Source organism: Bactrocera oleae, chromosome 4 (assembly GCF_042242935.1).
Source record: "Bactrocera oleae isolate idBacOlea1 chromosome 4, idBacOlea1, whole genome shotgun sequence".
Taxonomy (NCBI): domain Eukaryota; kingdom Metazoa; phylum Arthropoda; class Insecta; order Diptera; family Tephritidae; genus Bactrocera; species Bactrocera oleae.
In genome coordinates this window covers 69591091-69610120 of record NC_091538.1, presented here as the reverse complement: position 1 = coordinate 69610120, position 19030 = coordinate 69591091, and the positions used below count along the sequence as shown (strand labels likewise).

The 19030-nt window shown below is 35.9% G+C and overlaps 5 protein-coding genes across 11 annotated transcripts; 1 reads left to right on the top strand and 4 right to left on the bottom strand.

Moving 5' to 3' along the window:
- The first annotated feature begins 131 nt into the window (after positions 1-131).
- On the top strand, positions 132-6602 carry l(2)k01209 (lethal (2) k01209). 6 transcript variants are annotated; one of them, XM_014231565.3, is made up of 9 exons: positions 157-271; positions 961-1199; positions 3702-4021; positions 4159-4265; positions 4336-4506; positions 4568-4704; positions 5485-5671; positions 5740-5989; positions 6084-6602. In XM_014231565.3, the coding sequence occupies exons 2-9, from the start codon at positions 976-978 to the stop codon at positions 6545-6547; spliced, it is 1860 nt and encodes a 619-aa protein (XP_014087040.2). In that variant the 5' UTR covers positions 157-271; positions 961-975; the 3' UTR covers positions 6548-6602. The 6 variants fall into 6 exon arrangements, with proteins under 6 accessions (XP_014087042.1, XP_014087040.2, XP_069964359.1 ...); XM_014231567.3 differs by lacking the exon at positions 961-1199 and having other exon boundaries at positions 132-271; XM_070108258.1 differs by lacking the exon at positions 157-271 and having other exon boundaries at positions 419-1091.
- Positions 6603-6690: 88 nt separating this feature from the next.
- On the bottom strand, positions 6691-8517 carry LOC106615374 (threonylcarbamoyladenosine tRNA methylthiotransferase). Its single transcript, XM_014231569.3, has one exon. The coding sequence runs from the start codon at positions 8456-8458 to the stop codon at positions 6755-6757; it is 1704 nt and encodes a 567-aa protein (XP_014087044.2). The 5' UTR covers positions 8459-8517; the 3' UTR covers positions 6691-6754.
- A 392-nt stretch (positions 8518-8909) lies between these two features.
- Positions 8910-11573, bottom strand: Balat (Beta-alanine transporter). The gene is made up of 5 exons (XM_014231545.3): positions 11013-11573; positions 10622-10940; positions 10289-10547; positions 9429-10237; positions 8910-9359 (listed from the first exon to the last, which is right to left on the bottom strand). The coding sequence occupies exons 1-5, from the start codon at positions 11123-11125 to the stop codon at positions 9042-9044; spliced, it is 1818 nt and encodes a 605-aa protein (XP_014087020.1). The 5' UTR covers positions 11126-11573; the 3' UTR covers positions 8910-9041.
- A 1604-nt stretch (positions 11574-13177) lies between these two features.
- Positions 13178-15066, bottom strand: LOC138855574 (protein lifeguard 1-like). Its single transcript, XM_014231543.3, has 3 exons — positions 13983-15066; positions 13666-13914; positions 13178-13590 (listed from the first exon to the last, which is right to left on the bottom strand). The coding sequence occupies exons 1-3, from the start codon at positions 14103-14105 to the stop codon at positions 13231-13233; spliced, it is 732 nt and encodes a 243-aa protein (XP_014087018.1). The 5' UTR covers positions 14106-15066; the 3' UTR covers positions 13178-13230.
- A 399-nt stretch (positions 15067-15465) lies between these two features.
- Positions 15466-18600, bottom strand: Lfg (lifeguard). Of its 2 annotated transcripts, none has more exons than XM_036370227.2 (4): positions 18447-18600; positions 16294-16388; positions 15989-16237; positions 15466-15930 (listed from the first exon to the last, which is right to left on the bottom strand). In XM_036370227.2, the coding sequence occupies exons 1-4, from the start codon at positions 18454-18456 to the stop codon at positions 15571-15573; spliced, it is 714 nt and encodes a 237-aa protein (XP_036226120.2). In that variant the 5' UTR covers positions 18457-18600; the 3' UTR covers positions 15466-15570. The 2 variants fall into 2 exon arrangements, with proteins under 2 accessions (XP_036226120.2, XP_036226119.2); XM_036370226.2 differs by having other exon boundaries at positions 16294-16400; positions 18447-18597.
- Positions 18601-19030: the final 430 nt, after the last annotated feature.

The following is a 19030-nucleotide window of genomic DNA, read 5'->3' as shown; positions in this document are numbered from 1 at the left end:
CTTATTTAAATAAAGTTTAACACATTTTGATTAGTATTGAAATGAACAGATATATAATCGTTTTATCGTTAAAACTAGTATTTACTTATATAAAAAATTTGTGAAAATTGATGACGTCTGGCAATGCCACAACTTTCAGGTAAAATCATTTTCTTTATTTATTCTGTGTGAATCGTAGCGCGTGCCGAATTGTAAAAGAAATGTCGGTATCTTCGTCCACACAGGGAAAACAAGTTAAATTTTACCCTTCCAGCTCAGCCAGCTCCGATAGGTAATTACCAATCGCTGTGCTTAAAAGTGAACAAATTAATTTTAACAAAGTGATCGGCGAACACATAATTATATACATATATGTATACTGTATCTAAATTCAATGTGTTGTTTTGTTTTAATTGCTGTCGTTGTTTGTGCAAAGCAGAGGCATTCAGTGCGCAATAAACGATTCAGCTTCACAATTGTAGAATTTATTAATGAAAAGTATAAAAAAGAAATGCAATTTAAACATAACTACCTTGACAAATGCATATAATACTGGGTTCCTGTTTCGCGTTAAAAAAAACACGACTCCTATACAAAGAAACTGCATCTACATATGTGCATATATGTACATTTGTGCAATCAGCCAGTCTGGCAGACACAGAGTGCAACACACAGCGTGTCAATTTAGCTTTTGATACATTTAATCTGGATAAAATAGGACGTGTAAAAAAATTAATTAGTCACAGTCAGTTGAAAAACATATGAAGTTGAATATAATTTTGCATTCATATAAACTATACTGGCTGGCATACTGTCTTATGATTTGCATACATCAAAATAAAATTTAATTTTGCTCCAGCTTTCCGCCGTGCTGTGCATAAGTGATAGATTGGTATTCACTGCGTACAGAAAGTTTTTCTTTAAGACCGGTGAATATTCTATATAGTGGCAAGATCGCTTGTTTTTTGTTTTGTTTCCTAGTTACATTAAAACATCATGAGTGGAGAAGTTACTATGCCACACAATGGAATAGTATGCAAAAGTGAGATCATGAAGAAAATTGACAGCAGCACGGAGATGTCCCTCATCGAGCAGCCTGTTAAAAAATTACCGTCAGTAACAATATCTACTGCATCAGTGTCTAAATCATCCACGTCGTCATCTTCGTCAACTTCATCACATTTTTCGTGCACCGCCGATAGCGGCACTGGTAGTCTCATGTAATTTGAACATTTCACCATATTTATTCATATTGAAACTATTTATCTAGTACTTATGGTTTTTTATTTCATCAGTTATTTTAAGAGTCATACGTAGATAGGCACAAATCTTTTATTTCTCTTTAGTTTATACCTTTTATATTCACATATAATTCTGTGGTAAAAGTTTGTAAACCTTTACATAAAATCAATTAACATTTCTTTTGTTCATATTCCCATTTGGTGTATTTGTAGACATTGTACGTTTGCATGCTAACTTGTTAGTATTTGTTTTGATAAATCCTTTGAAGAAATCCTTTTTTTAGATTTACAATTAGATGGTTATATGAGTAGCGAGAACTTCTTTGTGAAATTACTAAATACTGCAGCCGTTTTGGTACATAAAATATATTATTAAAATGTTGTTTAAGGTATACATGTTGTTATCAATTTGTGTTGACACAGCATTTGTTTGATGGCAGAATTTTTTGTATGTGAAAGTTTTATTAGCATCGTATCTACAATTAAATATTGTTGGTGTTGGAAAATTTGCTTTTACACATGTTTGTATGGACACATTCACGAATACAAGCAATATCTTTGTGAGGTTATACCTTAAATGTTATCATGCATTTTTTGTAAGCAATGCGGCATTTTACGTTTGGTCTTTCTTTGTGGATTCTATAAATACACTTATGTATAACGAAAAACGGCCAAAGCACATGAGAGAGGATGCTAATGCACATGTTGCCGTCGATGATATATGTATGCCGGTAAATTGAACCAGTGATGCAATTTCATATTAAAACCCACCATAAATGTTTGTATATATTCCTCAGAGCATACTTTAATTAAAATCCAGAAATCAAAAAAATTACTGTAAATTAAAGTAAATAAGGTTGTGAAGCCGGTTTGCTGCATATAAATATTCAACAAAAATAAATTTGTTGTAATATCAAAAAATATGCATGTACATATGTATGTGTGTCTTTATCTGTTCATTCTATATATTCATAAACTAAAATATCTTTAGATCCTTGCGGCTTCCGATCATATGTTGCATTATTATAACTTGACATAGATATTTATATAAAAGTTAAACATATTTTAGCTATCTATCTACCACATTTTGTTATGTATGCCAATCTACATTCACATACTCGTAGACATATTCGATTGCGTGAACATAAGTCGATGGTTATAAAAAAATATTTGCGCAAAGAAGAAAATCCCAAAAGTTAATGACCTATATTCAATTGCGTTTTCAAAATAAATGCTGAATGTGTCAGTCACGGTATACAGTCATATGTTTGAAATACATACATACATATGTATGCCTATAATTTCCATAGCTATTTATTCAATCGAACGTCGTCTCGTACATACATACTGGCTAATAGAAATTACACCATAAAAACTTATGATCGATTAGCGATATGCTGTAGCTTTTTTAGCAGCGTTATTAATAGTATATCGTCATAAAAGCAAATAAAACATAGAAAGTATATTTTAACCTATTTAAGGTTTGAAGACATTCATAATCATTATACCCTGAACGGGGTATATTAAGTTCGCTACGATGTTTGTAACACCCAAAACGAAACGTGGAGTCCCTTTAAAGTATATATATATGTAAATAGTCACTGTGACGAGCTGAGCCGATTTATCGTCGCTCAGGTTTTGAGATAACGATCTGAAATTTTTCATACGTCCTTTTCTCACCAAGAAGCTGCTCATTTGTCGGAACCGCCGATATTGTTCCACTATAGCATATCGTTGCCCTACAAACTGAACGATGAAAATCAAGTCCTTGTATGGAAAACTTTTTAATTTTATAAGCTATCTTCCTGAAATTTGGCACATAGTATTATCGCTACAATCTCCGAAGTAATTGTTTAGATCGGACAACTATAGCATGCGAGTATATTTAACAGTCATACACACTGCCCGATCAAAATCAAGGTAATTGTCTTTTTATTTACTTTAACGCTATTGCATGCACTTGTGAAGGGTATTATAACTTCAGTGCAGCCGAAGTTAACATTGTTTTCTTGTTTCATTTTAATTATATTAAAATAATAATTTATTGAACTGATTTGACTAAGTGATAGTTTTTAGAAATTGAAATTTCATTTCCATAATGGTTTATCTCCAATGTTGAATGAAAAGATTTAGTTTTGAAAAACTTGGTTAACGGTGCATAAAACAAATTTTTCGACAACGCTGTGCTAAGCAAGCAGAATTTATTTATTATTCAATGGAATGGAATTCATGATAGCTCTATATCGACCGGAAACTTTGCTTATTGTGCGCATTTGAAGTAATCAGGTAGACATTTGTTATAAATGTTTAATAATCAGAACCATTTGCTTAACTTACGGTGTTGGTACTCCAAATATGTATATGTTTGTATATTCTATCTTTTCAAAATATCAAAATATCTCTTCATTGCAATGCATATTATCATAACTATAGTAAATTTACGCTTAAGAAACTTTTTTATTTTTACCGTTTCAATTACAGTGATGATCGCTCAGACTTAACGGAGCAACTTTACATTGATCCAAATCTCTATGTAGACATTGGTAATGGGGATTATTGTTGCCCCGCTTCACCTACCACTGTACCCGGTCGAATAGTGTCATCAAATTCATTGGAGTCACCAGCACGGACCACTCCATCACGACCGGCCCGCCGCCAACGCACTACTTCAGTGAATAGTCAATCGACCACCGCCAATCCGGCAGAGTGCATTATACGTGCCAATAACCGTACTATTTACACAGCTGGACGTCCGCCATGGTACAATTGTGCCGGTCAGCAAGTAGAACCATTCGTTATTGGTGAGTTTAGACGTTGATTAGAATTGCGTTTAAATATAGACTACGTAATAAAATTGATGTGTATGTTTTATCAGTTATAAATCAATTATAGAAATGATAAAAATTTAAAGTGACAATGAAATTTATATCTTGCGCAGGAGTTTGCGGTGGCAGCGCATCCGGTAAAACAACAGTTGCACAAAAAATCATCGAGAGCTTAAGCGTACCATGGGTGACATTGCTTTCCATGGATTGTTTCTACAAGGCAAATATAATACTAATGTTAATCCACTGAGCTGCTTATTTAAAATAATATATGCTTTAATTTTGTACAGATGTTAACAAAGAAACAACACGAACAAGCGTTATTGAACGAGTACAATTTCGATCATCCAGACGCATTCGATATAGACTTATTGGTGGAAGTGTTAACGAAACTAAAAGAGGGCCGCATGGTGGAAGTGCCCATATATAATTTCGTAACACATTCACGTGAATCAAAGACTGTGAGTAGTAATCTTTTACATTTAGTTTGTAACTTTTTAGTTCATATTTTATATCTTACAGAAACCTATGTATGGCGCTAATGTCATAATTTTTGAGGGTATTTTAGCATTTCACAGCCCAGAAATACTTAAACTCTTAGATATGAAAGTATTTGTAGACACTGATGCAGATATACGTTTAGCAAGGCGTCTAAAGAGGTGAGTACAATATAAAAGTACACAATTTGACGACAATACTCTTACCACAGTTATTCGGTTGTGCAGCATATAGGCATATAAAACAAGAAAAAAAAAACGTTAATTTGCAATGCACCGAAGTGAATACCTTTCACAGGTAAAGAAGTTTCCTTGATTGTGTCGTCTGATTTGAACAATTTCTTCGGATATCGTAGCGTTGCCATGGACAATAATCCATGCCAAATTTCGTGCATATATGTATCTCGACAAATAAAAAAGTTTTCCATGCTAAAACTTGATTTTGATGGTTCAGTTTGTATTTTATCCATACGCTACAGAGGTCCAATATTGTTGGTTCTGACAAATAAGCAGCTTCTACGGGAGAAATGAACGTGTGCAAAAGTTCAAATCGATATCATAAAAACTGAGTAACTTGTTCGCATATATACAGACAGACATGATAAATCGACTCAGCTTGTCATGCTACTCGAGAAAATATAATATATTTATTCTTTGAAACATGTTGGACTTCTTATCATAGTTTTGTTCATATACTGATTGTATCTTACACCTACAACTCAATGCGATTGTCACACTGATATAAATATTAAAATAGTCAGTATGATGCGAATATCTGTTTGTCCGTTTGCCGGACAGTCAAGTAAAACTTATATGCATAAATATATATATTGTAATTTCATTTATGAGTAAATAATAAAATATACATTTAAATTTACCGTAATGCATGCTTAAAACGAAAATGATTATTATGAAGTAATTAAAAAAAAATGTCTTTCACAGAGACATTTCACAACGTGGGCGCGATCTCAGTGGTGTACTCAAACAGTATTTAACCATGGTGAAGCCTTCTTATGCCAATTATATAGCGCCAACAATGGCTCACGCTGATATTATCGTGCCACGCGGCGGCGAAAATAAAGTAGCCATACATCTCATTGTGCAACACGTGCACACACAGTTACAATTGGTTAGTTATATGTGCCTATAATTCAATATGCTTAATAAAATAAACTTTTTTTTAAATATTTTATATAGCGTGGCTTCAAGTTGCGTGAAACATTAGTGAATTCCTATAAAGATCAACCAATGCCAGAGTCGCTACATCTACTGCCACCAACACCACAAATCAAAGGACTGCATACTTTTATACGTTGTCGTGGTACTTCCAGAGATGAATTCATATTCTATTCTAAACGTCTTATACGTCTGGTTATTGAATATGCATTAAGCCTTTTTCCATTCAAAACAACAACTGTGGAAACACCCCAAGGCGTGCTCTACGAAGGTAAGCCAATCCTACTTAAAGCGCTCACAAAATCAACACAAACCAGGCTTATATATGTATATGGTATTAACTTAATTTTCATTTAATACTGTAGGCAAACGTATGGGTTCTCGTAAAATATGTGGCGTATCTATATTGCGTGCTGGCGAAACAATGGAACAGGCTATATGTGATGTTTGCAAAGATATACGTATCGGCAAAATTCTTATACAAACTAATCGAAACACTGGTGAACCAGAGCTATACTATTTGCGATTACCCAAAGATATCAAGGATTACAAAGTCATTCTGATGGATGCCACAGTGGCTACAGGTGCTGCTGCTATGATGGCTTTACGTGTGTTGCTTGATCATGATGTGCCAGAGGAGAATATAATATTAGCTTCTTTGTTGATGGCTGAAATCGGAGTTCATTCGATTGCGTATGCTTTTCCGAAAGTTAAAATTGTAACATCTGCACTGGATCCTGAAGTAAATGATAAGTTCTACGTGATACCCGGTATTGGTAATTTTGGCGATCGCTATTTCGGTACTGAACCTTCTGATGACTACCTTTAACTATTTAGATTAAAAAATTAACTTAATAAAATATAAAAAGATAATATGAATTGAATCGGAAATTTTTTACTACATGCAAATTGACTCGCAATCGAATTTTAGCTATCGATATATGCAATTTCCTCTAATGAAACACTCACAGATTTAAATTGGATGTCTTTTATGTATATTGACTTCATTATTAATTCTTTATTCTTGTATAAATTGCTACAAAAACTTCGACAACAATTGTACAATTAAAGCTACGAACAAGAATATCAGCCCAAAACCAACATATTTCCTTATGACATCCTCATTTCCGCCTTGCGAATGCGTACTAGTTTTGCCATTTTGAATGTGATCATTATTTTCCTGTATTACAGCACAGCGAGTCCATTCAGATTCATCATCTATTATTTCGGCTATCATACTGAATTTACTGGTATCGGTTATTCGTACTCGCACCGCAGTGCCAAGTAGATTTTTTCGCATAGGCAACAATATTTGTTCATAGCTTTTATTATGCCCAACGTAATGTTGCTTGTCATGTGATATTTCTGTTACCAATACAGTGTAATGTTCACCTTTGCGGCCATCATATGGGGAATAGCTGTTAAAGAGATCCGTTAACCGTTTAGTGCGCTTCTTCACCAGATATGCTGGTATTCGTTCCATCTTGGCAGCAGGTGTACCAGGACGTGGAAAGAATTGATTTATAAAGAGACTAGGAAAGCAATATTTAGCGCACATTTCCATTGTTTCCTCGAAGTCTTCTTCCGTTTCAGTAGGGAAACCACAAATTATGTCAGTGGCGATGGTTACTCCAGAGACACGACTACGCAGGAAATCTACTACATGCTCAAACTCGCTTCGGCAATACTCGCGTTTCATTTCACCTAAAACGGAATCACTCCCACTTTGCACCGGTACATGCATAAATGCATAGACTCTTGGATGATTCAGAACCTTTGCGATTTCCTCAAGGTGCTCTAATATATACGGTGGATTGGTCATGCCCACACGCAGCATACAATGTTCTGGTATAACTTTAACTAACTGCCACAAAAGTTCAGGTAATGATGACCCAATGTCTCTGCCATATGCCCCCGTGTCCTCCGATGTTAACCAGATTTCGCAACAACCCTCGGCAAAAGCTTGAATAGCCCGATCAACAATTTCTTGTGGAGGATAGCTAACAAGATCACCACGAGCATGTTTAGTTTTGCAATAGGTGCATTGATTAAGGCAGCCAGTGTTTATGGGTATAATTTCAATTAAAGGATTCTTCCGCACCTTAGGTAGTGCTAATCGTGCACCGGCAACACGTTTTCCATGTTCTTTTTTGTTCTGTAATAATCGCACACTATGACCCTTCAATGTTTCTTCCACTACTTCAACAACCCGGTCAATCTGCTGCACTCCAATGACCGATAGGCCATGTAAATAATCCGATTTGGGTGCACCTTGCGGGACGCAACCGGCTACGACAACGTGCTTTCCATTGGCCATGCCGGACTTTATTTCATTTCGAAATGTATCTTCTGAAGGATTCTTTACCGTACAACTATTAAGTAACCAGAGATCCGCATTTTCCTTTTGATTCGTCAGATTGTAACCGTACGCAGCCAATTGACCAGCCATATACTCAGAATCAGAATTATTGTGCGCACATCCCCAGGTTTTTACGTAAACGGTCTGAGTTCCTGGTATAACACTCTCATAAATTTTTCTTTCTGGTAACTGCCGCTCTGCCGATTCGCCATTGGAGTCACTAACAATAACTTTACTGCGCTTTTTAGGACGTACAGATACACTTTTCTTATTTTTATAACGATCACGTGGCTTTACATCTTCTTCTGATATCAGATCCTCTATATCCTCGATGTTATTTTCCGGCAAATCTTCCATTATAGCCTGAATTTCGTCGGGCATTTTTGACGTTCCACCATGTGTGAGTATTTTGTTAGTGTTGTGTTAAATTGATGTTTACTAAAATCGCCTAGAGATTTATCATTGGATCGCGTTAATCGATACTTTTGAATTTTATCGATATGTTGAAATTGAAAAGGGTTTCCTATTGATGTGTTTCCATAAATAAGAACTTTATTCAATCGGGGACCTATGGAAACTTATAACGTCAGCTTGCTTACCTCCACTAAATGCCTCCTTAAGACCTCTGAGCTACACCTATTGGTTGAGGTCCGATTACTTTAAGGAAACTCTCTTTTCTAGGCATTTCCTCAGCTAGAATTTATAGGCTAAATCACACCAACTTCAGCCAAACAAGAGGAAATTAAGAAAAAGTCCACACACCTATATTTGTAAGTGGAGGGAAGATTCATCAAAACTCTTTCGACGGTTTATACAGGACACCAAATACTAATTATGTATTTATTATTCTTTGAACTTGGCCAACCAACAGGAAATATTTTTATTATGACTTGTCCAATTCGAACAACTTAATTACTCTTAAGACTATGTTAATAATTCTATTTGGTATTTATGATTTCGTATGTCACGTTTCCTTGATTTCATTCTTGCAAATACTGCAAACAGTTATTGGCTGTCGTCGTCCACGCCCTATTTGCTCTCGTTCACGCTGCCGCTTATATTTCGCTACTAGAGCCGAGTTATTCAGATCGGGACTACGTGGTGTTTTTGTACAACAGCAACAGCAAACACAATTGAAGAAACTTAACGGTACCGCTTCACCCTCCTCAATGGTCTGTGGTAAATTTTTACCTCGCGTTTCCGGTAGAAACAGGCTCGCTAAGCCACCGATTATTAAAAGCGTTCCCATTATAATTAACGGTAATACAAGCATACGTTGGCCCTTAAAGGATTAAAAGCGCAGAAAATGTAGAAACGACTTGGTAACAGAAGCTTTGCTTACATTACTTACCATGTGATTAATAATGGGTATGACAATCGGTCCGATCATCGCAACAACCGAACTGAAGCTCATACCCAGGCCACGCACCACTGTTGGGTAGAGTTCAGAGGCGAGAAGCGGTAGCACAACAAAAGCCGACGAGATTCCCATCTTGCCGACACAGTATAGCAACAACATTACCTCCGGCTGCTCATCATACAACAATGTCAGTACGCAGGCGACACCTCCCACCAACATAGAAATGCACAATATCCAGCGCCGTCCAAAGTAGCTTAAACCTGGCCACAACATAATATAAGTGGGCAATTCTACAACACCGGCCAGGAAAAAATTCCATATCTCATCGCCACCCAAAGCTGGTGCATAATAGCTTAAACCGACATAGACACTGGTGTTTGCAAACCAAATTAGTGTGATAATTAAAGTTTTGTGACGCATATTTGTAGTGCGAAATAAATCCATAATGCCATAAGATGACTCTGATTCCCTTCCTATTACCGCATCTGTTTGCTGTAATTTCTGTTGCACAATTTTTACGAAATCTGGCGGAATGTTATGACCGTTGACCCGAGCTATGGTTTTCAAAATACGTGCTGCTTCTCGCGTCTTACCCACTGCGATCAGCCAACGTGGCGACTCAGGTAGCACGAAGTAGCAGGAAAACAGCAATAATAAAGGGAGTGAGACAGTTAGTGTGAGAAAGCGCCAATCCCGTATAAGATAGACTATACCAGCCAATAGTACTAGACCACAGGAGTAAGCAATATTTGAGACAATTGTACAGAAGACACGTCTGTCAGGACCAACCAGTTCAATAGCTATATCAAATAAATATAGAATAACTAAATTATATGTGTACAACATCCTACCTAAAACGTAGGGACTTGCGAGTATAGCTGGCACGGTAAAACCCACCACGAAACGCATGCCCAACCATGAGTAGTAGTTCCATGCAAAGGCACTAGCCGCGCATGCGACAATTTCTATAATAAGATATACATAAAATGAAGGACGTCGACCCCACATATCTTGCAAATAGCCGAACACATAATTCCCGATCAAACCTCCAACACCAAACAAAACCAAAGCGAGCGTGACCAAGTAGCTTTGATCACAAACAAGGTTCCACTATATGAATCAACAAAGAGTAGTGCAATACTTAATAACCGGATACCATGTAGATGCGTCGTATAAAATATTACCTCTGTAACCACCGTGTTGCTGTACATGGTACGATCGTAATACCAGCCATGTTGGCATGCTTGTATTTGCGCATGGCCTGGATTACCTATTTGCCAGACCTTATCCTGTTGCAACTCAATAGGCGTACGATATTCCATATATCGCACAATATCCGAGTAGTTACGATTGTACATTATGCAACTTTCGTAATCAACGCTGTTATTTGAAACACCGAATGGTATGCTAAGATTTTTCACCAATATCCCATAGTCCTGCGCCCATGGTTCCAGTTCAGGTACACGGCACCAGTGTTTCGGCGACGCTGCGATAAACAATTGACTATGGATTTAGATAGTTTATTTATTGCAAAAGGTTTACGACATTATACACTTCGAACACTTTCTCATTCACCTGTAAGCATGGAAGGCACAGGGTAGCGCGGCAGGCAACAGTACCGAGCAAATAATAATTTTTTGGTACAAACCAAAGGATCCGACCTCTTTAAGTACTTCATCAAAATCCATGGGTGGTATGATAATCAGACGGTTGAACAAATTTTCATAACTTCTTAAGTAGAGGGCTTCCTAAAATGATTGCGCCACAATCCGAACTATGCGCGACACAAAAGCCCACTTGGAACTGAAGGCGCGCGCGACACAACCCAAGTTAATGGGGATAATGCTCATCAATTGGCAGCCCCCAATATTTTGTAAATTCATAATTTTATGAGTCGCTGAGGTTTGGTTGCATTGCTGATGATAGTGATGGATGTTTCTATGAACGTCGTTTTATTCATCTTTCAAATGTGTGACGCCTTAGTTGCTCTGTCGACTTTATTTGTGGTTGTTTAGATTCACGAACTCAATTGGTCATAATTACATTATGGGCACTAGTCTGTTTAATTAATTGGCCACCATAGCGCTGCCAAGGTCTTTGTCTCAATGGGAGACTCAAAGACCACATGGTTTCTAGTTTGAGCATATATACATATACAAGTATGTAACGTGGGACCCTATATAATCTGCCATAACACACAAGTTTTTTAATAGGATTAGTTTTAAACTAGTAATTTTACTTGGTTTTTTCGGTAGTATTGCTGGCACTTCCGCATTGGCACAATATATTTTGATTAGCTTGAATCAGCTAAGGGTATTTATTTTTGGGTATTTAAGTTATTGTTAGCGTTACCAAAAATCATGGTGTGGTCATGAAATTGGATTACTTAGTTTCAAGACATCCAAAATGCGTTGTTATACTTCTTAAAGTCTTCCTTTCTATAAATAAACGTAATTTTCTCACACAATAGTTTTGAAAAAGTTAGAGCCCAAGTTATGTTAGATTAGCTTGGATCATAGATTTGATCCGTATACCAAAGGTGGCGCAGGATCCCCCTTGGACAGCTGTGCACGCTGGTCTTTTGTGACACTCAAAACTTCTAGAAATGGATCACCAAACTCTCATAGATCGGCCAATCGTTTTAAGTTAAGCGTGTGTTTAGCGAGATATTTCCACCACAGCCTGGGAAAAGCTGGACAAAAGAGGAGAACTTGTATAGATTCATACATACGGAGTACTGACCTTTTCAAAATCTGATAAAATTGGTTTAAGGTTAAGTTAGAGATTAAAATAATATTTTTATGATGCCAACAGCTGCCATACGTAGTTCGTATGAAATAGCAGCTAAAGTTAGTTTTTGAAACTTTGTACGAACTCATCCGTTTCAGCTTTTGAGTTCCGTCTGTCGCCAAGGAAGGTCTAAATTACGTTAATCTGTTTCTTGAAGCAATTGTTAAAGAATCTTTCTATTTATGTATTGTGATTTTATGTGGATCTCCAAACAAAAATTATGAAAACTAGCCCTAATTCTTGAATTCTGTCATTTTGGTTGAAGAATCAAAACCTCATTCAACTACTGGGTTGCTGTGAATACTTTTTATGAGATTATTTTTTATTTGCAACACAAAGCATGCATCAGAATAAAGAGAAATTTTTATTTTTTAAACTCATGTATGGATGTATGTATACATATATCGCATAATTTCAACGTATATAGCTGGAAAAATTCATTAAGGCATTACACTCACTGATGTTTGTACTATTATTAGTTCCATAAGGACGGTATTCTCCTAACTACAAGTAGTATGTGTACATGTTAGACAACTATTGTGCTTATTACGAGATAATTAAAGTTTTTTTCTCACATAATATCGATAATCCCACATTTCTATGTAATTTGACTTCATAATAGCTACGTCTTAAAATATTTATATACAATGACTTTAATATTTAATAATAGACTTCAATGCCTGACATTTTGCGCTCGAAATTATTTTAGTTCAAGGCAGTAGTTAAAAAAATGTTTCGAATCATCGAAATCCATCAAGATCTGATAATTAAAGAATTACGAGCAAGAGACGGCAGAAGTAAGTCAGACCAATAATGCTAGGCTATTTATAGAGCTAAGAAATAGTTTATTTAAAACACATGCTATTTTTTAATTCTTTAAATACATTTATATAAATTAAATATTATAAAAGTAATATTCAACAAAATATGTTTAAAAATATACATATAAAATCATTAGTAGTAGCATATTCCAAACTCTTGTGTATTATTGTAATTTTTTCATTCAGCTGTCTACAAGTCCCATTAGGCTTAGTATATACATGAATATTGTGACAATATCGATGTAAATACTAAGCGCTGCAAATATATAATCCTCTGGACTAATCGCGTACCGATGGTTACCGCCCAACATCATTTGTATATCAAAGATCAGATAGAAGGAAAAGATGAGAATTCCAAGTGAGCAGTAAACTATCAAAAGCGTACGCGAAGGCACAAATATTGCTACGAGTCCGATAATAAGCAAAATGATTGAGCCAACTAAAAGGATGGCACCACAGGCCGTGAAGTCTATGGCGGTTTGCATCGCAAACACGGTGAGCACAAGAACAACGAGAGTCGTTATGCCCAGCGAATATAGGACCTGAGTTCAAATGTTGGAAAATTGTATTATAACCATCGGTATGCACATTCAACGTTTATGTTATTGAATACTAACCGTATCGGGCGAGTATCTAATGGCAATACAACCTAGCAAAAATGACTCGGCCAACGTAAAGAGTATTAGTAGTATGAAGTTTAGGGGAAAGCTGCGACGAACGCCTTCACAGCATGCGATCGGTATCATAATAGCGACAATGCAACCCAATGCCACCCACATCAGCCAAGGACGTTCGTCTACGAAATCCTGTATCGCATCGACGTAAACGAACGCGAAGATAATTCCGAATGTTATAAGCAGTTGAATCTGCAAACATTTATTGGCGCATATCATTGGTTTGGAAGTGATTTTACTATCGTACTATTTATACTCACCGCAATGATACCAAAGACCTTCGTGATGAACGCATGCCGTACGTATCTGTCGTCGAAATCTTCTATAGTCAAACTTTCCAAATCGCGTCTATGCATTTTGGGTAATAAATTCTGGTGACTCATGCAAATCTGTATATACGATTATAAGAAGTTTTGAATAACTTTCTTTCCGTTTTCCTTAACTCGTTTTCGTTGAAAAAATGTTGAATATATAATGAATGTGCTGTTAGAAACTTCCAATATTTTGTGATTTATTTACACATTTTGAATTTTTTCCCAATCGTCATTGACAAACTTGAGTTTTTGAATAAATGCATACAAACATGCTTTCATAATCGAAGTACTATATACTCCAGATTTCGTGGTTTGACTTTGAGGGAGCTTTCGAGTTTTTACTCGATTCGAATTGCTTTGTCGATAGTATTGACCAGATTTTTAATCCTGTATACCATTTTAATACTGTCACCATCTATATCACCATCAAATTTGGCTCGTATTTTAATAAAAATATTTATTATCGCCTTCAAAATAGGTTACTTTTCAGCCAATACAAGCGTATGCTTAATACAGTGATTCATACACTTGTTATAAGCCTCGGCTGGAATGTCCATCAGTGCTTGCAGCGAATTTTGGTTTTTTCGGTTTCGGCTCATTTTTGGAGCTTTGCTAGATTTCGACGTCAGAGGCTCACGTCTTGTCACCAGTAATGATGCGTTTGATGAATGTAAGATCCTCAGCTACGTTGTCAAGCATCTCTTTTGAGACTTCGTCTCGACGCCATTTTTGCAAAAGATTCAGGATTTTTGGTACGGGTCAAGCACTGTCAAGCTTTATATCCAAAACATTAACCAAAATGTGTGGAGTCGATCGATAAGAGATATTGAGATGCTCTACTATCTCTTTGGTGTGAACACGACGATTATCAAGCTCTTTTTCTTTAACTTTTTTGATGTTACCATCAATAACAGAGGTATATGGATGAGGATTATATAAGGCAAGTTTTCGATGACTTCACGATCTTCGCTAAATGCCTTAGGCCACTTAAATACTAGTGTTCGTGAAAAAGTAGACTCCCCAAAACACATCTGCTACATTTTCAACGATTCTGTTGTTGAAACTCCATTAGAAACAAAATATATCAAGCAAATTCGTTTTTTAGTTATTTTTCCATAGTAAAAACCGCTAAACAATTTTTCACGTCGTAAACAAACAGCTACCAAACACTCACTAGTTGATACAGGATACGAGTCCGGGTAAAATTTGATCAGATGGTATATACTGAGGCTCAGAATAAAAGACCCTGATGTAGACCTTGATCTTGCAACCTAATTATTGACAAGCAGCTCCTTATACTAAATAGTTCATTGTACCGCGAATTGCAATTTAGTGTAAAGGGTTTGATATGAAGGCAATGCCAATTAAAGTCCTCTTAAATTGAGACCAAAGCAAATACCTTTTTTTACGTCTTATTTTGTTACACAAGTTTTTAAAATTAATTACAAAATTTATTTTAAAGCGTTTGTTCTATCGTAAACTCATTACCTTTTTTAAATACAAAATCTCTGTTATTAAAACTAAATTTGACCATTTAGTTACGGGAAGCACCAATAATAGCCAATATATACATGAAGATATTTATGATATCCAAGTAAAGATTAAGCGCCGCAAAGATGTACTCTTCCGGACTAATTGCATACTTATGTTTGCCGCCCATCATCAGCTGTGTATCGTAGACTAGATAGATGGAGAAGATTAATGCACCAATGGATGAGTACACAAGCGTTATCACTTTTCCGGGTATGAAGATCGCCACAATACCAAAAATGAGAAATACCACAATGGCAACCATTAAAATGCCACCACATATGGTGAAGTCCCATTTAGTTTGGAAAGCGAATAGTGTCAAAGCAAGACATACAGCGGCTGTGATGCCAACGGCCAACATAACCTAAAAACCATTTTCATAAGATTAAGTGTTGATCTTAGAAATGCTGAAGTTCCCTTACCTCGCTGGCAGCATAGTAGGTAGCTGTTACACCAAGTAGAAAAGACTCGGCCAATGTGAATAGAAATAGAAATATAAAATTTAACGGTGTTTGACGGCGTACGCTCTCGCAACAGGCCAAGCATAACATGGTTACCACAAGCACTGCCAACGCCACCCAAAATATCCATGACGTCTTGTGAACCCAATCATTGACTGCATCTACGTATACAAAGATCGTGATAATGCCGAAAGTGATGAGCAATTGCACCTGAATAGAAAGTATCTCAATTAATTGTCCAAATAAGTGAAGCATATATCACATACCATTAGTATCGAATAGACTTTGCGTATAAAGCCCTTTCGTATGCTCTCTTCGTCGAAGGAGAAGCTTTTCGCACCTTCAGCATCGTAATTGTGATCTGTATAAGCGGCTAAGAAAAAATTAGTATACCAATTAAGATGACTTGTGTTTGTATGTGTGAAGTGTGCATTTGTGGTATATTCGTGTGTGTTTTTGTCAGTTAAAAGTAAGCATCTGGAACCGTTAAAACGACTTTCTTCAAAAAGTTACATTTTTTCTGCAAATATACTCTTCCACTCTCTCGATACCGTATGTGCTTTTTATAGGTGATATTAAAGAGATTTATTACTGAAATTTTTCAAATGATCGAGGAATTCGCAAAGATCATTAAAATAAGCCCAGAAAGTCTAACAATCATCCGAGTACGTTTTGAGTTAAGTAATTGTTTTGTGCCGGTATTTCGAATCACGGATTTCTGAATATGAATCTGATTTTTTTAGATGGTTAAGAGTCTTCTCTGATCGCACAACATACATTTTCTGGAAATCGAATTCTTAGCGGAGGGGATACCGAATAACTTATACCAACGACATTGAACAGGGTATTTTAAGTTTGCCACACTCAAATGGATACATCGAAGACCATATAAAGTACATACATATATAAATGATCAGCGTGACGAGCTTGTTTTCCAAGGCAATCTCCGAACAAAATGCTTAGATCAGACCTCTAAAGCATCTAGTTGTTATACTTGTACTAACTCACCGATCAAAATTAAGTTCGTTTATGGAATATTTTGTATTTGTAAAGGGTATTATGACTTCGGCGCTACCGAAGTTAACGTTTTTTTAATTTTTTTTGTTACATTAAATTTTTTACTAATGGCTGCCAACATATTTGAAACAGGGTGAGCCTACACCCGAAGCATGCGATTATTAATTTGCAGATAGATTTTGATAATAATTAGCCCAAATAACTGATAAGGTGATAAGAATTCACATTAATTTATGAGTGTATGTGCACAATGTTTGTGCGTGTATTCGAGTATATATGTTTGTGTATACTAAATTTATTATAAATGTGCAGCTACGGTGTAAGTGCAAAATATGAACAGAAGTAGGCTTTAGTCCATTTAGAAGCATAAATAACTATAATATCAGTATAAAATTGAGTGAGAAATGCTTAAACAGCAGCAGCAATAACTTGTAACAATGCTCGCAAAAACTTTTTGCTTATTTTCTAACACTTCAGTACTTGGAACTTTTTTTTGAGGCAACAGGACAGTCCGAGGGTTATGAATTGCTGCTATATTCTAAGATGTGCTAAATGAAAGAGTTTGTTTAGTACAAACACCAGTTACATATGTTGACACTTATATGTAAATAGGCCGGTTATTTTTTCATCAAAAAAAAAAAAAACTCTTGCAGAAGAGTTTTCGGCAGAAGATTTGTAGAATGAACTCAAGTAATGCCTTTTTTGGTAAAGATTGGCCTGGCGGTGACATTACTGACCTTTAGCAAATTCAATATTGCAAATGTTAAACAGAAAGTACGTAAGACGAAGACTAATCTGCTAAATAGCGAACGCGTCCAAATTTTGTATTTCTAGTATATAGTGCTCTATAACGCAGGTGTCGCGATAAACAGACGCCTTTTGATGTAGCTATTTTAAACCACGCTACTGTACATAACATACATATGTGTGTATATACAATAAATCAATTTCCCACTTTTCTAGACCATGCTAGAATGAACTGTAAGCTCATCCATTTAAGGTGAAAAGGTCTAACTACTTGCAAATACCAAGCAAAGGTGAAGACAAACATGTCGAATATTTATATAAGAATGTTATACCATACAAATGTAAATCGGTAGTTAGAAACAAAAGTCGCAACAATTGCCACAATATACTTGTACCATGACTCATACTCGTCACTCGTTAATCACTTAGTTAATATAAAATATTATCAAACTTATGACGGCTAGTGGTACACATTCCATTAATTACTAATCTTTCGGTACCAGTACATATACATATGTACGTATATGTATTTCATGTCTTAACGCTGATTTCTGGTAGATTTTTAGCGACAGTATTGTAATTTTTGCACTCGGGATTCCCCGATGTGTTTACTGCACTCTTGTATACGGATTTGTATATATGCATATATACTTGCCTTGGTACATTTTTCACTTTGGTTTGCAAAACTTAAAAATTTTATTTAAAAAAAATTATAAAGGAGTGTTAAATGTAATGAGGTACAGCGAGCGTATAAATTCGTACTGACGCTTTTCCAGTCGAGTATCCACCGTAATAGTTAAGGCACGCAGGTGTTTGATTCCAGCACAATTTGTTGATAAATTATTTAACTTATCTTCTGATAACGAAACGAATTGATAAACATTCCCAAGAGTGTCTGATTCCAATTCGCTTATGGAAAAGTTATGAAAGAAAAGAGAGAGCGCGGGTGTAAATTTAAACTAAATAAAGTAATTTCTCGAATCAAATGAAAACAAGCAAAAACTTTAACTTCAGCTGCAGCGAAGCTATAATACTCTTCAATGGTCATTTTTTATAGCATAAAGAGGTACAATTTGTTCGGAGATTTACCGTTAACCGTTTGAAAATAATCCAAGTTAAATTTCGTGAAGATATCTGTTAAATAAAAAAGATTTCCACACAAGAACCTGATTTGGATCGTTTAGTTTGTATGACAGCTATATGCTATGGGGGTGCGATATCGTACGTTCCGACAAATGA